The following is a 20,422-nucleotide window of genomic DNA, read 5'->3' as shown; positions in this document are numbered from 1 at the left end:
ACCAGATGCTCTATCTGGAAGAAACTAGCCATGGTTAACTAATCGCGGACACCCACATTTTTAGAAGAACAGATAACACATAGTGATGTCATAGTGAGGTGTTGCCAAATGACAATTAATGACTACCCTATAAGACCATCTGCTAAGATCCATGTGGAAACACAAAACAGGGGAATGCTATATATTCGGAAAGTCTTCAGACCCTTTTCACGTTTTTTCCATTTTTTAGATTGTTGATCTGTGCCAAAATGAAAAAAATCTAGTTTTCCCCCATCATTCTGCACTCACCAGGGGGGCGTAGCTATAGGGGAAGCTGCTGCTTTGGGGCCCGAAACCAGGAGGAGGACTAAAAGATTTTATAGTCAGTGCAACAGTATTACACAATGACATTATAAATAGTGATACTGTAGGAAACGGATGGAGCGGCTGCTGGGCCTCGTCTGAGAGAACGATCTTACACGGGAGGAGGGGGTTGCGAAAAAGTTTCTTGGGGGGGCCTGTTCAAAAATTTGCTGTGGGGCCCTGTTCAAAAATTTGCTGTGGGGCCCATTCATTTCTAGTTACGCAACTGGCACTGACTACCCCATAATGCAAAAGTGAAAACATAGGGAGTCATTTTTTAAACAGAAATACGCCTAAATTAGACATATTTCTGGTGCAGATTGCGGCACAAAAGTTCTTTGTGGCGCAATCTGCGACTTCTCCCCGCTAACAGGTCTAAAAAGGTGAGTGTGTCGGGAAAGGGGACGGACCGACATTTAACATTTTCTACACCTGTTCGTAGAAATTGGTCTAAATGTAAGACAGCTAGGAAGCCATATTACATTTAGAAGCGGTGGTGGATCCACCAAAGTTATTTCGGCGTCTCTTCATAACTCCGGCGGTTACACCCCAGGTATAGGGCTCCTTAAGACTGGCATCTAAAATGCTTGTCTTAATAAATGTGCCCCATAATTTTCTAAATCTTTGCTAATTTACTGAAAAGGAAAAACTAAAATCTTGCAATGACAAATATTTACACCCTTTACAGTACTTGAAGCACCTCTGGCAGAGATTACAGCTTACAGCCTTCGTGGGTATGATGCCACAAGGTTTGCACACCTGGATTTGTAGATTTTCTGACATTCTTCTCTGCAGATGCTCTCAAGCTTGGTTGGATGGGAACCGTCAGTGGACAATTATTTTCAGGCTTTCCATAACCGGATGCTGCCCGTTTGCCTTCCGCAATTTGCGGAACAGAACAGGAGGCCCATTATAGAAATGCCTATTCTTATCCGCAAAACGGACAAGAATAGGACAGGACTTGTTCGCATCTTTTGCGGACCCATTGAAATGAATGGTTCCGTATACAGACCATATGCGGAACGCAGAAAACAGCCCATATACGGAATACAAAATACGTTCATGTGAACGAGCCCTTAATTGTAGGGATGGTACTGGGCAGATGATGAGCAGTGCATTGTTCCTCCAGATATGATGCTTAGAATTGAGGCCAGACAGTTCAACCTTGGTTTTATCCGACCAGTGAATCTTATTTCTCACAGTCTGAGAGTCCTATAGGTGCTTTTTGCAAACTGCAGGTGGGCTTTCATGTGTCTTTTACTGAGGAGAGGTTTCTTTCTGACCACTGTGCCATATAGCCCTTATTGGTAGAGTGCTGCAGTGAGTTGACCTTCTGGAAGTTTGTCCCCTCTGAACACAAGATCTTGGGACTCTGCTAGAGTGATCATTGGGTTCTTGTCACCTTTCCTATCAAGGCCCTTCTCCCCCAATTATTTAGTTTGGTGGGGAGGCTAGCTCCAGGAAGAGTCTTGGTTGATTCAAACCTCTTCTATCTAAAAATGAGGGAGACCTTATATAGACAGGGCCATGTCTTTCTAAGTAATGTCCAATCAACACAATTTACCACTGATGGACTCTAATCAAGGTCTAGAAATATCTCAAGAGAAAAAGGAGACCCCTAGAGCTAAATTTCTAATGTGATAGCATTTAAGTTTTTCTTTTTTTAATACATTAGAAAACATTTTTTGAAATTCTTTTTTCATTTCCTCATTATGTGGGATTGAGTGCATATTGATGGGGAAAACTTGATTGGAACATTTATTTATTTATTTATTTACTTTTGCACAAGTAGCTAACAAAATGCACTGTAGATTGCTGGCAAGTAATTCTCCAGCATCCTCTGTTATAAATGCCGAAGAGCTTATTTATATAAAAATAAGTAGTCCACATATTGAGACCACCCAAGTTCATAACAACATGTCACCACAAAGATAACAGGCAGAAAATGAAAGGGGTTTTCTGGGACTTCAATATTGGTGACCTATCCTTAGGTCAGATGGGTGATGCGGCGTGCACACATCCGGTAACTAAGTATTGTGCATCCACAGTTTGTGGACCACAAAACACTTATGGTTGTGTGAATGTGGCCTTAACTAGTACCAACCCTCAGCATAGCCAAGCTGAGACACATCCTAGTGCATGACAGCTATATTTTCATAAGTTGACGTTATAAAAAGAATATATACTAGAGCGCTAGTGAGACCACACCTGAATACTGTCTACAGTTCTGGAGACCCCACCTATAAAAATATGTGGATTAGGCCTCATGCACATGACCGTGCCGTTTTTTGCGGTCCACAAACAGCGGATCCGCAAAAAACTGAAGGCGCCCGTGTTGCCTTCCACAATTTGCGGAACAAAACGGGCGCCGGCAATATAAATGCCTATTCTTGTCCGCAAAGCGCGGACAAGAATAGGACATGTTATATTTTTTTAGCAGGGCCGCGGAACGGAGCCACGGATGCGGGCAGCACACAGAGTGCTGTCCGCATCTTTTGCAGCCTCATTGAAATTAATGGGTCCACATCCGCGCCACCAAAACGGCGGATGTGGCTACATTCACACGAACGTGTTTTGCGGTCCGCAAATTGATAGCACATGGTGTACTGTCCGCAAAAAAAACCCGGAACAGACAGGGAAACAAAATGCGTTCGTGTGAATGTAGACTAAAATGGAACAGGTTCAAATGCAGCTAAAATGGTGGAGGGTCTGAGGCATAAAACATATTAGAAAAGACTTGAAGAACTTAATCTGTATAGCCTTGAGGAAGAAAGGAAAAGGGTAAGCATGATCGAAACCTGTAAATATGTTTACGGTATAAATAAGTGTTTTAAATAAAAACTAATCACAAGAACAAGGGGGCACAATCTGAAACTAGTTGCAGGGAACCAAAACCAATGTCAGCAAATATTATTACACTGAAGAAGCTGTGATCAGATGTGGTTGAGAAATCTACAGTGAGTGAATTTAACCATGGTATAAACACACTGGTGTAAAGTAGAACTGGCTTAGATGCCCATAGCGACCAATCAGATTCAACCTTTCATTTTCCAAGGGAGCTGTGAAACATGAAAAGAGGAATCTGATTGGTTGCTATGGGCAACTAAGCCAGTTCTACTTTACACCACTTTGATAAATCTCCCCCACTGTCTATCCCAAGATAAATAAGAAATAATATAAAGACGATAGGATTATTTTTTTCTGCCGTCAATCTTCTGTGTTTCTAAATACGTATCAATCTTCTCTGAGATGCCTTATCTTTCTCTTTATCACACATTGCATTTAGATAGGGTGACATGTGAGACCAGCAGGTCAGCGTTAACATTGCTAAGCAGCTATTTTGCTTGTCAGGGAAAGAAAGTCACGTTCTGTACACCTACATAACTGGTACGTGACATTTCTACACAGCGCAGCCATGTAAACGCTGCAGGTGCTGTAGCATCTGGGTGTTATTTTCCTCTATACATGATTGTCAGTGCTCTTGCCTATATTCACGGCAGTAAATGATGGCATCCTGCTAGAGAATAACATGATCTCCGAGTGCTGATTTGTACAGAACATTCCCTTGCCTCATCCCACGTTCATTAGTGTATATAGCGTGGCAAAGTGCCTCCTGCAGACACATTTCACTCCTTTGGCTGCTTTTCACTTGGCACAGAGTAAAATTGTCATCCTTAAGCAGTGGGTGGATGCAAGTAATAACCCCACAGCTTACATTTTAGGATTACTTTTCTCTGTGTTGTGTGAAAGGGTAATTCACATATCATATTGGGGCTGCAAATGTATTATGCATTGTCTACTGAGTTGTTCTTTTTTGCAGGAAAATCGTCAATTTAGATCTTGAGAAAGGGACACTACATGGAATCTGAAACAAGACACCTTTTAAGCAGATCCCAAGATCATTAGTTACCCTCAGTATCAAACACACTTGAAGAATGTTGAAGGCACATAAAGTCTGGTTGTTGCTGTGCCTCATGGAGCTATATTTTTATTGAGTTGCCATATCTTCACAGAATTCAGTACAGTATCAAGTGGACACAACTTGAGTCTCTTTCACCTAGGGCTAGTCTATATTTATTGGAGATTTAAGGTGTGGATGGCATATTTACAGGTAGACAACCTTCAGACCATTATTGGCCTGCAGATGTTCTCTTCATTTGGGTACCAGTAGAAACCTGGAGACGAAGGCTCAGGAAAGGGTTTTCTCTGTAGAGTAGAAAACAACTTTGTTTTGTAATAATCCTTAACACAAAACACAGAAAAAGCATGCAAAAATTTAGCTCAGCACTTTCTTACTACATTCTCATCCTTTCTTTTATTCTTATTTTGTCTCAAATTACAATTAAAACTGAGAAATGTCTTCAAAAAATCGTGTATGGATCCTTAAAGCTCAACCATATCCCCCTTCTTCCTCCTCACTTTCTTGTCTGGCTGTGAGAAAACTGACTTGAGCAGAAGCCTTCCTGCTGTGCCCTTTTCCAGAGTAGGACAAAACGATTGGTAAACCCCACCCCCTTTGCTAAGCTCCACCTCTTACCTAGCCACCAGCCGATTACGGAAGAGATCAGCAGATGATTAAACTATGTCAGGATCATGCAGAAAATACAGCAGACTGAAAAAAACGTAAGAGTAAATACAATCCCAATACCAAAAAAGTTGTGGTGCTGTATAAAATGTAAAAAAAAAAAAAGAAATAAAAACAGAATACAATGATTTGCAAATCTCATAGACCCATATTTTATTCACAATAGATGATAGAGCTCATATCAGATGTTGAAAGTGAGACATTTTACCATTTCATGAAAAAAATAACTGATTTAGAACTTGATGGCAGCAGCGCATTTCAAGAAAGTTGGGACAGGGGCATGTCTTCTTTTATCAACAGTCCGTGAACCTTTGGAATGTGCGGAGACTGGGCGTTTTGGGAGAGGAATATTGTATCAGTCTTGTGTGATGTAGGATTCTAGCGGCTCAACATTCCTCCATCTTTGCTGGATTTTGCATGTGCCCAATTTTTTTCTATTGGTGAAAGGTCTGGACTGCAGGCAGGCCAGTTCAGCACCCGGACTCTTCTTCTCTGTAAAGTCATGCTGCTGTGATGGATTCAGTATGTGGCTTAGCATTGTCTGGCCTTCCCTGAAAGAGACGGCATCTGGATGGGAGCATATGTTGTTCTAAATGAAGAAGAATGGGGTTGTGTAGCATATTATATTATAAATATAATATACGGTAATATTATATATTAAAGGGAACCTGTCACCGGGTATTTGGGTATAGAGCTGAGGACGTGGGTTGCTAGATGGCCGCTAGCACTCCGCAATACCCAGTCCCCATAGCTCTGTGTGCTTTTATTGTGTAAAAAAAACGATTTGATACATATGCAAATTAACCTGAGATGAGTCCTGTCCCTGACTCATCTCAGAGACAGGACTCATCCCAGGTTCATTTGCATATGTATAAAATCGGTTTTTTTTCCCCACACTAAAAACACACAGAGCTATGGGGACTGGGTATTGCAGATGTGCTAGCGGCCATCTAGCAACCCATGTCCTCAGCTCTATACACAAAATCCCGGTGACAGGTTCCCTTTAACATTCTTTTCTAGGTCAGCTCATCTTTAAGGTTACCTAAGGCACATATTTTTAGTCCAGTGTTCATATCATGTACAGAATTATAGCATTTGCAGCACAGCTTCAGCGGTATATGGTACGTATGCCGTATGTAGGTTTCTAATGGATAGATAGCGTGCTGTGTAAACAGAATTAGTAATGTATCGCAGAATGTAATTACTATCATCGTGATAGCAGCCTGCCATGCTGAAGGCCTTTGTTTCACAGTGACACATAATTGCTTAACAACATGTTTTATCTTTATGTTTTTCAGGGATATAGATAATGGGCTGTGTGCAATGTAAGGATAAAGATGCAACCAAACTGACAGATGAGAGGGATAACAGTTTAACTCAGAGCTTAGGGTATCGCTATGGGACAGATCCCACTCCACAGCACTATCCCAGCTTCCCTGTGACCACTATTCCAAATTACAACAACTTCCATGGAAATGCAGGGCAGGGACTTACAGTCTTTGGGGGCGTGAACTCCTCGTCACACACAGGAACCTTGCGTACAAGAGGAGGAACAGGTAAGACCAATCCTTGTGTCATTTTCATGTGGCTCAAACTAACCTAAGCCTTTGCACTAACTCAAGTGACCCAATTACAGCTACAGTACGGGATGAGCTGTCATAAATACTGGAGAGTTGGTGACACTTGTCAACCTTTACATTAACTGACAATTTGCCTGGACAAGTGTAAGAATTCAATTTGAAGCTCAAGTCCACCTTATCTACATGATTATATCATTTCTGACATTTGAGGTTCAGAATCTGGCTACAGTCTGACTTGTAAGAACACATGGTGAGAAAAGTGGCAGTATGTATTCTGAGCTCCCAAATCTCAGTAATGGAATTGTAGTGGCAGATCTCAGGGAAGGTGTATTTGGGCTTGAGTAAAATAGAAAAATACACATATTAAAAGAACCATTAATCCTTAAAGAGACATTCCCATCTCAGAACGCCCCCTTTCCTCTGACCTCCTTCTGCCTGGATGTAGCGGCCAGCGTTGGTTAGGACTGTGCTACTCTGTTTCTGTAGTTCCTATTACTTCTATGGGAGTCACAGAAAGAGCTCTTGACTGCTTTCTTTGGTTTCAACCATCCATGGCTGCTGCAACCAGGAAGGACAGAGTTGGAAGCCTGTACTCTGAAAAAAATTGGAATATTGGTATCATTGGTGTTCTATAGTGCTGTTGACTAGACACATATGGAAAGGTGAAATTATTAGATTTACTCAAAACCCTAGAAACAAAATAGATTTGTATCCCAGTATGACCTAACCAATGTCACATTCAGAAGGCTTATGAAGCTAAAATGTCTTACAGGCTTAGGCCCCATGCACACGGCCGTGTGCGGGCCGTGGAACCGCGGCCTGGATCCCTCCTGAGAGCAGGAGCGCACGGCGTCACTGGTTGCTATGACGCCGTGCGCTCCCTGCTGCCGCCGCAATACAGTAATACACTGGTATGATCTATACCAGTGTATTACTGTACTGTGGCGGCAGCAGGGAGCGCACGGCGTCATAGCAACCAGTGACGCCGTGCGCTCCTGCTCTCAGGAGGGATCCAGGCCGCGGTTCCACGGCCCGCACACGGCCGTGAAACACGGCCGTGTGCATGGGGCCTTAAGCCTCATGCACACGACCGTGCCGTTTTTTTTTTGGGCGGTCCGCAAAGCGCGGATCCGCAAAAAAACGGAAGCCGTCCGTGTGCCTTCCGCAATTTGCGGAACGGAATGGACGGCCCATTGTAGAAATGCCTATTCTTTTCCGCAAAACGGACAAGAATAGGACATGTTCTATTTTTTTTGCAGGGCCAAGGAACGGAGCAGCGGCAACGGATGCGGACAGCACACAGAGTTCTGTCCGCATCTTTTGCGGCCCCATTGAACTGAATGTGTCCGCATCCGAGCTGCCAAAACGGTGGCTCGGATGCGGACCCAAACAACGGCCGTGTGCATGAGGCCTTAAAGAGGTTTTCCAAGACCTTTATATTGACAACTTATATTTAAGTTAGGCTACTTTCACACTAGCGTTCGATCGGATCCGTTCTGAACGGATCCGATCATAATAATGCAGACGGAGGCTCCGTTCAGAACGGATCCGTCTGCATTATATAGGCAAAAAAAGCTAAGTGTGAAATTTGCCTGAGCGGATCCGTCCAGACTTTTACATTGAAAGTCAATGGGGGACGGATCCGCTTGAAGATTGAGCCATATTGTGGCATCTTCAAACGGATCCGTCCCCATTGACTTACATTGTAAGTCTGGACGGATCCGCACGCCTCCGCACGGCGAGGCGGACACCCGAACGCTGCAAGCAGCGTTCAGGTGTCCGCCTGCTGAGCGGAGCGGAGGCTGAACGCCGCCAGACTGATGCAGTCTGAGCGGATCCGCATCCATTCAGACTGCATCAGGGCTGGACGGAAGCGTTCGGGTCCGCTCGTGAGCCCCTTCAAACGGAGCTCACGAGCGGACAGCCGAACGCTAGTGTGAAACTAGCCTTAGGTTGTCAATTAAACATAGGCGGGAGTTTGATTCCTGGACCCCTGCCATTCATCTGTTTGCAGGAACTGCTCTGCCACCAGAACTAGGCAATTGAACAGCACCATCCACTATGTAGCGGCCATTCCTGATTACTACAGCACTGCTTCCATTCACATGCATGAAATAAGTCATCAATATTAAAGACCTGAAAACTTTAAGGAGCCAAAAATGGATTTTTGCCCTAGTAGACCTATTATTTTGTTTGTCATGGAAAGAATATTACCAATACACATAAGATCTTCTTGTAGAATAAATATATAGTTATTATTTCTTGGGCGACTGAGTATGATATAAAAAGGTATACCAGGGTAACTGCAGTAACACCTATATTTTCAGGTCCATTAAGAATTATACTAGTATATAAAAGGAAAGCCCTGTTGCCAAGGACTCATTTATTCGTTGTTTGGCTGCAGCAGTCACATGGTGTAACCTCTTCAGCTATCCAGTGGCCTGTTGACATACCCAGTGCTAACTATAACTGCTTAGGCAAGGCTTCTCAGCCTGCCAATCATCTCCCTGCATGGACTGTTCTAATAAATGTGCTGTTTGACATGTAAACTTTATTTGGCACAGCAGATTTATCAAAAACATCCGCAGCAAACAATCAGCACAGCTTTCATTTTACCAGAGCATTTTAAGAAATGAAAGCCGGGCTGTGCTGGGGCAATAAACATTTTTTTTTTAGACAGGAGCCTACTACTCTTTTTTAGACAGGAGCCTACTACTCAGTAACCCTTTTTCCCTTTAGTCCTTCGCAACAGCAATAAGTATATTGGTGGGTGGCGTTAGAGTAAGCTGCATTACACCAGCAAAAGGGTATTAAAGGGAACCTGTCATGTGGATATTTGATTATAATCTAACTAATTATATACAATCATTAACTACTAAAAAGTGCCTTAGATGTATTCACTTACTGGTGGGATGGTTACCTCATAATATACACACAAAGATGCCGCATGCCGCATGCTAATGAGCTGATTGGAGTCCAGCGTGATGTCATTGAGTCACCTGCTGCTGATTCATATGGAAAATTACTGTCATTCAGCAGCAGGTGGGCAGGGAGAGTCAGGAGCTCATGAATATTCATGACTCATCATTATCAGCTGGAGCTTTTCAATACAAGATGTTGGCAGATTGACTGGGTCAATTAAAGAAAGTGACCCAGCATTTTGCTAAGAGAATCAGTCACTTATTTATCTTGCCCTTAGTTAGGACACCATAAAACTGGTGACAGGTTCCCTTTAAGCAATGTAAGCTCCAGGCATGGGTAAAGAGCAGGTTGCCTTGCGCCGCCTTCTTTAAGAATTAAGTCACAAATGGGGGGTTTCTATCACTATCTGGAGGTCAGTGTGTGGATACAGTCAGTAAAATAAATATGGGGGAAGCAAACAAAATATATAAAAATAGAATAAAATAGAAAAAACTATGAAGCAACACACGGAAGGGGTTCCACATCTTGTGCCGTGGGAGGATTATCATCCTGTAAATGCTTCCAAAGAAATTACCAACAGGAGTTTTCTAGAGCCCATTGTATTTTTTAGCACAATCAACATACAGGGGCAGAGTGGTGACACACAGGGCATAGTAGTGGAATACCCAGGGGCCAGAGGACAGTGTTAGTATACTGGGGACAGAGAGATGGCACCCAGATTGCAGAGTGATGGCATATTAGGAGCAGAGTTTTTTTTACACAACGGGCCTTAGTCCTATTGCACACGAACGTTTACTTTTTCAGTTTACGTTCCATTTTTTTGGGCGTTCCGTATACGGAACCATTCATTTCAATGGATCTGCAAAAAAACGGAAGGTACTCTGTATGCCCTCCGTTTTCGTATTTCCGTTACGTTCAAGGATATAACATGTCCTATTATTGTCCGCATAACGGACAAGGATAGTACTGTTCTATCAGGGGCCAGCTGTTCAGTTCCGCAAAAAAACGGAAATGCACACGGACGTCATCTGTATTTTTTGCGGATGCAAAATACTGAAAAAGCCATACAGTCGTGTGCAAGAGGCCTTATTGTTGGTATCTAAATTTTTTCTATGCTGAGTTACTCATTCTTACAGTAAGTAGGCTAAAGTCAGAGGCTTCCAGGTTCTCCTTACATCTTCTGTCTTGTCCATCCTTCCCATACAGGCAATTTGAGGACTGAGATAACAATCTATCTTAATGTCCTGACATATACACTCAAAACCGCCTATAGCTATCAATCAGGTTGCTGTGCCATTTTCCAAAGTGATATGAAATATGAACATTAAAATCTGGGTGATTGTTATGGTCAGTTACACGTTAGATACATTTTGGCCAATTATATTGGGATGGGCCTCCCAAACTTCCACCAACTGCCAGGTGTTGGACACCCACCTGTCTTATATTGATGACCTATCCTAAGGCTGGGTCATCAATATCTGTAGCCTGGAAAAAGCCTCTTTTAGTCGGAGCTTTTACATTTTTAATGTGCACTAAAGGCCTTTTATATATTACTACTTATATTCTCCTTTGTAAGTACAGATTTCAATACATTTTTGCTATAATCCTGATGGACGGTTGGGGTGGTAGTCATCCATTCAATATTATAAACAAAAATGTGGGTACTTTTTGAGCTCGCCCTAAATTTTAGGTGAAGGATATTTCTCCCGACTCTACACAAAGCCTGCATGCTCAGTACATGTTTAATTTCAATGAGAATAATAGAACAAACTGCCGTGCCAATTCTTCATTCCTCTGACGTCTGCCATCGGGGGATAGTTAATTAGGTCACCAACCAATCAGCCAGCTTTAATATAATGTACATAACCAATGTTATAGACATAGATTTACTGCAGCTAGTATATACGTTACAGCTTGCACAAGGGATAGATGAATGAAGTGGCCAGATATTGTACAGTTTAAACAGAGATGGTATTATCTCCCTCTAATCAGGCTGTGCTGGATAGTGGAATATGACTGTATTCAGTGCACTTTCCATCCAGTATCAGCAGCATCCATTGTGTCATTCTACGAACCATATGTCTGCACACAAATGCAATGTCCACATGTGCACAGATGTTTTAAAGTATCTATTGGAACAGACACTACATTTTTCTAATGCTAGACAATCCAGTAAACAACATGAAACTTCGCCTATCCTACTCTTGATAACATCATGGAGAAAAAAAAAAAAAAAGAAAAAGCAACAACATAGTAACAAGCCTGAATAATAGAAGATGTATTTATCTAGCAATTTACTATCCATTCTGGTGTAGCTCCTGGCTCTGAGACATTATTCACATTGGTGACAATGATAAATAACCATGTTCTCATTTTAGGTAAAACTATATGGAACATGAGCCTTTAATTCTTCTGATAAATATGGTCCCAACTAGAATAGAATTTGTGCTTGCACAAAAATGTTGCTGCCAAGACATTACCCAGGACAACCAAACCCAGAAAAAATAAAAAATGGCTCCAGTATACTAATCGTTTTTCTGCAGAACATTTAGTGAATTAAAATCCTAGATTCTAAATTCCATCTTTGTTAAACGTAATAGTTACACAGTCCAAAATCTCCGCAAAGAAAATGAGTCTCCACCGATTAAAGGAGAAATTACGTTCAGCACGAGCCTGTCGAAACCGGTAGAGGCTATACTAAGCCATCACATATGGCTTGAATCAGAATGAGCTATATGTAACTGCTGCCGTCGATCGGTGCCAGAACTGCTTAATGTATGAGCTAAAGTAATGCCACTTAATATGTGATCTGCTTTCATTCCCCAGGAGTTACACTTTTTGTGGCTCTTTATGACTATGAAGCAAGAACGGAAGATGACCTAAGTTTTCAAAAAGGAGAGAAGTTCCAGATACTGAATAGCTCGTAAGTACTGATCTGGTTTTCTTTTTTTTTATAATTTTTTTTTATATCATTTCATGTTGCGCCACTGCTTAACTTACAAGTCATGAAAAAAACAACAGCAAGAGAGGAAACGTGAAGTTATATTAAAGTCTATAGTGAAATATAAAACACACCACATACAAAACATTTTGGTTTCTAGCTGTTTTGAGGTTTGTGGCAGTTTTTGGGGTTTGCAGCATTCTCTTAGCATGATGTTTTTTCCTGGCATTTTTTCCATTGGCTTCTCTTACATGGCTTGGAAAACACCAGAAAAACTGAATGATACAAATGTAATAATAGTAACCCCCTTAACAGCCCATGATGGATATATCCGTCATGGGTGGGCAGAGCGAGTGATCCCGCTCCATATGTGGCAGATGACAGCTGTGTAATACAGTTGAAACCTGGCCGCAATGGCCGGGATTGGAGATAACTCTATTCCCAGTAATGTAACCCCTCAGATGCCCCCATCAATAGCAACCGCAGCATCTGAGTCGTTAGACACAGGGAAGGCCCTCTGCCCTCTGATCAGAATACCTGTGGCAAAATTGCTAGGCTCCAGTCGGTTGCAAGTCCCATAGACTGCAATAGCATACTCTGTGGTACAAGTGATCAGAAGATGTTCAAGTCCCCTAAGGGGACTAAAATTGCAGTAAAAAAAAATGTTTTAATATTTTAAAAAAATGTAAAAAACACAAAATTCTAATCACCCTTTTTCCCAGTTTTACATATAAAAATAAACAGTAAACATAATTGGTACCACCGCATTCAAAAATATCTGAACTATTAAAACATAATCATATTTTTGCTGTACGGTGAATGCCATAAGAGAGGAAAAAATGTAAATCGAAATTCACTATTTTTTGTTGCTGTGCTCCTTAAAAAATTAAACAAAAGGAGGAGGGAGTTGCGGTGGGGGGGAATAGGGTTACCTTTGTTCTAAATATGCTTGTGAAAATCGAATAAAAATATCTGATTTAAAAAAAAAATACAACTTGTCCCACAAAATAGTGCTACCCAAAACACTATAAAAGCACAGAAAAATGTGCGTGAAGGAGGCTTTAGCCAGCTGTCACTGGCTGTCTGCCTCTGCTTATTTCTTGCATGGCACAGAATACCGCGTGCACAAACTGCCGTTTCATGTGTAAAATGACTACAACAGGTCTGGCCTGTTCCTCTGCATTATTTCATTGTACAAAATGCCTCAAGATAGCTTCAACTACCTAACCAAGCCTAAACGAAGGATGCACCAGCAGATGGATGGATATGGGATAAGAAAGATGGATGGACAGATAGATAGATATGTTGCATATAAAAGTAAATCAAATAGACGTAACTTTAGATGGCTAACACTTTGCATCTGATTCCCACTTGTATTACCTGCATGTAGCAGCTGCAATACAGACTTCCACTCATCTCTCATGTTGAGTGCCGTGATAATCTGTCTGACACAATGTCACACAGCTGCCTTCAGAACCATTGCAGTAATTGCAGTCTATGGTTCTATTCACATGGACTTAAAAAAAAAAAAAAAAGACGTCCTATTTTTTCTGTTTTCACTAACCCAACTGCCCCCACACATTTGAAGGGGACCATTTTTAACGGCCGTTTTCCAGAAAGGCATCAGTGAAAAAAAATGGCCTTTAAAAATTGACTGTTTTGCTGTTTTTAACAGTCGTCATGTGAATGTACCCTTATGCTGGATTGCTTGGAGCTTCTCCTATACCACTGAGCATTACCAGGGTCTGCCATACATCTGTGACATACCTGTAGGAGCAGTGCCTATTGCCTACTTAACCTATCTGATATAACTTTAGATGTCACACCTGTGGGACATTGGCAGCCGTGCAGCATACAGTACGTACACTGCTGTGTTCACAATTGTCTTTTTATGTGTTCCTCTCACATTTGAGATATTTGTGGAATGCATGACAAGGCTGAAAAACATGATCTTTGTAGAAGAAAACACATGGTGCATTTGTAGATGGGGTCACAGCATAATGGACACAGCCCTGCTGGTCACTTCCTCAACTTTTCTTCTTCAACTCTGGTTGAACTGTCCTGATTTGCCTGTTTGCATAAATTGTACAGTAAAGGGAACCTGTCACTGGGATTTTGTGTATAGAGCCGAGGACATGGGTTGCTAGATGGCCGTTAGTACATTCGCAATACCCAGTCCCCATAGCTCTGTGTGCTTTTATTGTGTAAAAAAAACGATTTGATACATATGCAAATTAACCTGAGATGAGTCCTGTCACTGACTCATCTCACGTACAGGACACATCTCAGGTTTTTTTTACACAATAAAAGCACAAAGAGCTATGGGGACTGGGTATTGCGGATGTGCTAGCGGCCATCTAGCAACCCATGTCCTCAGCTCTATGCACAAAATCCCTGTGACAGGTTCCCTTTAAAGGAAGTCTGCACCAGGAAATGTAGTGGTAAACCAGATACAATACCTTGTAGGCCTAGATCAGCTGAATGTAATGAATGATACCTTTCACTTAGCGATCTGTTGCTTCAAATATTCTACAGTTTTCAGACCGGCACCTGGATCTGAATACTTTTGTAATTGCATGTAATTAAAAATGTTGTATAGCTACTAAATTATTCAGTAAAGTGTATCTGTATATCTCCACTTAATTTCTTATTTCTTTGACCTGCTCACTGAGAAGGCCGCACATGCTCAGTTTCATCTTTCAACTGCCTCCTGAGCTGTGATTGGGGAGCATGGACACGCCTCCTGAGCTGCAGCAGAAAAGACACGCCCCCTGGAGCTGTCAGCTTGATGTAAATAATTTCTATAAGGATTGAAAGTATTTTTTCTCTAGAATGAAGTGATGGATTGCTAAGTCGAAGGTATCATTACATTCAACTGAGATAGCCCTGCAAGGCATTGTGCCTGGTTTAACAATTAATTACTTGGTGACAGACTCCCTTTAAGGGATCATGCACACAACCATTGGCCATTTTGTGGTCCGCAAATATATTTATAATAAAGTAATACGGTATTTATATATTTTGATTTTCTTAATTCCCGGAGAACCGCTTTAACCTGTGCTCTCTACTAAAGAGTTGAAGTACGGCAGCACTCCAATTAGCAATGTTTGAATAAACACTTTTCCTATTAGGGGGTGCTGCCATTCTTCAGTTGTTTGGATATTTGATGGGACTGCATGGTCCTAGTCCTTGTATTAAGTACCCTGAATCTTTTTTAGACCTCATGCACACTGGGTAATGGCCGTGTGCATCCCGCACTTTCCTCAGTCCATATTATAGAAATACCTATTCTTGTCCGCAAAACGGAAAAGAATAGGACATGTTCGAATGGATGAGGACAGCATGCGGACGATATTCGTGTTGCTGTGTCCACATTTTTTGCAGCCCCATAGAAAAGAATGGGTCGGCGTGCGATCCGCCAAAAATGTAGATCGGACATGGATTCAAAATACTGAAGCCTTACACAGTGCTGCTTTTACTTTATTTTTGTTTGTCATCTACTAGGTAGCCCAAATATACTCCCTTAGTCCTCCAATGCTCTAGTAAGCTGCTGGAGCAACATTTCTGCAGTGCAGCAAGCAAAGCAGTTACATTAAATTCCCTAATGCACTACATCCTGTTCACCCCCTTGTAATTTCCAGGCAGTTCTCTGCATGCTTACCGTTAAGTGCCCGTCAGAGCCGCCTTATATTCACTACCGAGCAACAGAGATCATGACTGGCAACAAAGCTGCACCCCAAGAGATAGGCAAACCCCCTACAGTTGTTTTCACCTAATTACAATGTTGGCCAAAAAGGAGCACTGATACCCCACAGTCACACTGCGAACCCACAGCGGTGGCCCATACAGTATAAAAGCACAGATGTACAGTGCGAGCGGGATAGAGAAGGCCGAGGCTAGCCTTCATTTCTCATACATCATCATCAATGAGAATACATTCGGCAGTGTTTTGAAAAGAAAATACATAAAATTTAACAAGAATGTTGGTGGTGGTTGTAAAATAGAATGTGCCTATACATTGGCGTGACATTTTTATTGTTCCCACCCTGTTCCTTACTGCGCTCAGACCCAGAAGTGCAGGACGCTTGTTTCTGGATTCTTTCCAAAGCCTGACACAAGATTCTCTGTTTTCTATAGCGGTAGACATATTGGTCATATTTGTGTTTTGTGATGGCTCGTTCACATCAGCGTTATTTACTTTGAATGAGCTGATAAAAAGAACGGCAGCGCCAGATCCGTCCTATGATGGTCACCAGTGGTGCCTGACTAACCCTATTTACTGTAATGGGATTCGTCCTATGGTGTCTGATATTTTCCTAAGAAAAAGCACAACGTGCTGCACTACTTTGTGCAACCAAGGCCCCTAATGGAGCCCTTGCAGATGTGAACAAGCCCTACTTGATTGTTTATCCCCTGAAGAAGCGAAACGCGCGTCGGGGTATATGATCACTGGTCGGTATGAATTTTATGTAATTTGCTGCTGGAATTTTGAGTATTGTGTTATTCTTCTATTTTTTCCTGATCTTATGTACCATTGGGAATATTATGTCTTGCACTATGCACCTTATTATGTTGTTTGGGACACTAGGTCTGGGGACTAGCGATTAGTAATTTGATTACTATTCTTATTCCAGTAGTTTCTGATATGTATTTGCTGACCGTGTCTTTGACCGCCACCGTTTCTACTATTTTATGTATATTTATTTGAATTGATAAAAATTTATTTTTTATATCTGGATAGCGCTACATTGTGTTCTGTTGTAGGTGTTATGGTTGATATGTAAGATACGGAGTGCAGTCATTTTTGGGAGCCCTATATTGTTTATTGGGACTCTGATTGTTGGAAGGCATACATAGAAAATCTTTAATTTTGTCATTCAGTCTTCAAAAGCATACCTTTGTGTTTTATGCAAATGAAAATTCTGGAAGTGTTTGGTGCCAGCTTGTAGTTTTTCTGCAGCATGCAGCAGACACTGATAAATATAGCACCCTGCCAAAATGCTGACTGATATGCTGTCCTGCTCTACATGTCATACACTGCAGACATGATGTGTAAAAGAGCCGTAATAGGTGTTAGCGTTCCGGTAGTAAAATACTGCCATCTAGTGTACGGTTCATGCGTTTTCACTGTGGATTTTGTCTATTCCTTTTGTTTCTGCAGTAGCGCATGGTGGTTGCTACTCTGTAATAAACTTGAAATTAGTAATAATAATAATATTCTGTTCTTTAGGCGAAGCAAAAAGTATTACTAGTTAAAAAAGATAAAAAGTTTCGGGGATTGTTTCAAGCGGACATCCCATGTTAAAAATTAAAGCAGGCCTGGCCTTCATCTGAAAATGCATAGACCATCTCTGGCCAGACATGATGAATGAATGGCCAGCCGTGTAACACACGGATCCACAAGAGCCTTTCTTTTTGAGCAGGCCTCCACTCCGACTCATAGTGGGGGACTCCATCTTTCACAGTCACAACCTTTTCAGGGTGGTATATGCTGCATATAGATAATACTGGAATAAGGAGCTCCCTCCAGTTATGACTCCAGGACTGTTGTGTCGCTACCGTCCAGCATGCGTCCTGAGTGTTTTCTGGTTCCTAGTAGGAAAACAGAGACTACCGAGAAATGTGACATCAATGATGGATCAGTGATCCATCCTTTTACAGCATTGTATGTTTCTACATAGTCACTGTCAGATTCCAGTCATGTGCAGAAAATGTAATATCTGCCATTCCCAGGAGATACTAACTTCATGTTATTACCTTTTTTAAATTGCTTTTATCGCTCACGGAATCACCTTTAAAATCCACCAACAGAGCTGCCAGCTATTGATCCGTAAATTCTGATGTGCAGTAAATGTCGAGTCACCTGTCTAAAACATCAAAGTGTATTGGATATTTCTATCCAGCAAATAATTGCCAATATACTAACGCACTCATTCACTTGTGGGCAAGTATTTCCTATGATTTACAGTGGCGCGCTCCCCTTCAGCTTGGACTTCTTAATGTGTTATTATGCAGCAACACTAAATAATGGCAGAGCACAAAAAGCTAGTGACTAGAGGGTGCAATAGTGATAAAAGTATATTGTACAGTATATAGGCTTCTGTGGGGCAGATGTGGGCCGAGGAGTGTCCATTTGGTGGGTTTCTATACGGATACTCAGTAGCGAAGGCCACTACTTCAGGACATGCATATATCATTTACTCATATACTTTTTTAAACCAAAAATAATGATAAATGCATAAACAATACATGTTTGCATAGCTATACACTCACCCATATAGCCAGAGTGGTCTGAACTTATCCAATCAGACATCACATAGTACGTGACAATCTCTTACAAAGCTAGAAAAAGCCCTGTACTTCATATGGATCCTGAGATCCCCCATTTATTGCTCTAGTGGTCTGCTAGCTTTACCTCAAGAGAGTGCTTTCTGCTACAGCTCAGGGGGCATGTCCTTTCTCAGGGGGCATGTCTATTCTGCTACAGCTCAGGGGGCATGTCCTTTCTCAGGGGGCATGTCTATTCTGCTACAGCTCAGAGGGCATGTCCTTTCTCAGGGGGCATGTCTATTCTGCTACAGCTCAGGGGGCATGTCCATTCTGCTACAGCTCAGGGGGCATGTCCATTCTGCTACAGCTCAGGGGGCATGTCCAGTCTGCTACAGCTCAGGGGGCATGTCCATTCTGCTACAGCTCAGGGGGCATGTCCAGTCTGCTACAGCTCAGGGGGCATGTCCATTCTGCTACAGCTCAGGGGGCATGTCCATTCTGCTACAGCTCAGGGGGCATGTCCATTCTGCTACAGCTCAGGGGGCATGTCCATTCTGCTACAGCTCAGGGGGCATGTCCAGTCTGCTACAGCTCAGGGGGCATGTCCATTCTGCTACAGCTCAGGGGGCATGTCCATTCTGCTACAGCTCAGGGGGCATGTCCATTCTGCTACAGCTCAGGGGGCATGTCCAGTCTGCTACAGCTCAGGGGGCATGTCCATTCTGCTACAGCTCAGGGGGCATGTCCAGTCTGCTACAGCTCAGGGGGCATGTCCATTCTGCTACAGCTCAGGGGGCATGTCCATTCTGCTACAGCTCAGGGGGCATGTCCATTCTGCTACAGCTCAGGGGGCATGTCCATTCTGCTACAGCTCAGGGGGCATGTCCAGTCTGCTACAGCTCAGGGGGCATGTCCATTCTGCTACAGCTCAGGGGGCATGTCCATTCTGCTACAGCTCAGGGGGCATGTCCATTCTGCTACAGCTCAGGGGGCATGTCCATTCTGCTACAGCTCAGGGGGCATGTCCATTCTGCTACAGCTCAGGGGGCATGTCCAGTCTGCTACAGCTCAGGGGGCATGTCCATTCTGCTACAGCTCAGGGGGCATGTCCATTCTGCTACAGCTCAGGGGGCATGTCAATTCTGCTACAGCTCAGGGGGCATGTCCAGTCTGCTACAGCTCAGGGGGCATGTCCATTCTGCTACAGCTCAGGGGGCATGTCCATTCTGCTACAGCTCAGGGGGCATGTCCATTCTGCTACAGCTCAGGGGGCATGTCCATTCTGCTACAGCTCAGGGGGCATGTCCATTCTGCTACAGCTCAGGGGGCATGTCCAGTCTGCTACAGCTCAGGGGGCATGTCCATTCTGCTACAGCTCAGGGGGCATGTCCATTCTGCTACAGCTCAGGGGGCATGTCCATTCTGCTACAGCTCAGGGGGCATGTCCATTCTGCTACAGCTCAGGGGGCATGTCCATTCTGCTACAGCTCAGGGGGCATGTCCATTCTGCTACAGCTCAGGGGGCATGTCCAGTCTGCTACAGCTCAGGGGGCATGTCCATTCTGCTACAGCTCAGGGGGCATGTCCATTCTGCTACAGCTCAGGGGGCATGTCCAGTCTGCTACAGCTCAGGGGGCATGTCCATTCTGCTACAGCTCAGGGGGCATGTCCATTCTGCTACAGCTCAGGGGGCATGTCCTTTTGCCATGGCTCTGTCCATGTAGTTGTCACACCTTCTAACAGTAGATATGACTGATAGCAGTTGAAGGATGGAACTGAGCA

At 42.9% G+C, this 20,422-nt stretch overlaps 1 protein-coding gene across 3 annotated transcripts in view; it reads left to right on the top strand.

Annotated features, from left to right (window-relative positions):
- FYN (FYN proto-oncogene, Src family tyrosine kinase) overlaps positions 1 to 20,422 on the top strand; it is a 159,329-nt gene that overhangs the window by 113,621 nt on the left and 25,286 nt on the right. For all 3 annotated transcript variants that reach the window (XM_044288684.1, XM_044288683.1, XM_044288682.1), the window contains exons 4-5: positions 6,226 to 6,483; positions 12,256 to 12,352. In XM_044288684.1, coding sequence (XP_044144619.1) covers positions 6,237 to 6,483; positions 12,256 to 12,352 — 344 coding nt within the window. In that variant the 5' untranslated portion in view covers positions 6,226 to 6,236. The remainder of the gene's footprint in view (positions 1 to 6,225; positions 6,484 to 12,255; positions 12,353 to 20,422) is intronic.

Source organism: Bufo gargarizans, chromosome 4 (assembly GCF_014858855.1).
Source record: "Bufo gargarizans isolate SCDJY-AF-19 chromosome 4, ASM1485885v1, whole genome shotgun sequence".
NCBI lineage: Eukaryota > Metazoa > Chordata > Amphibia > Anura > Bufonidae > Bufo > Bufo gargarizans.
Note: the sequence above shows the minus strand (reverse complement) of the source record. Positions and strands in the feature narration are given on the sequence as shown.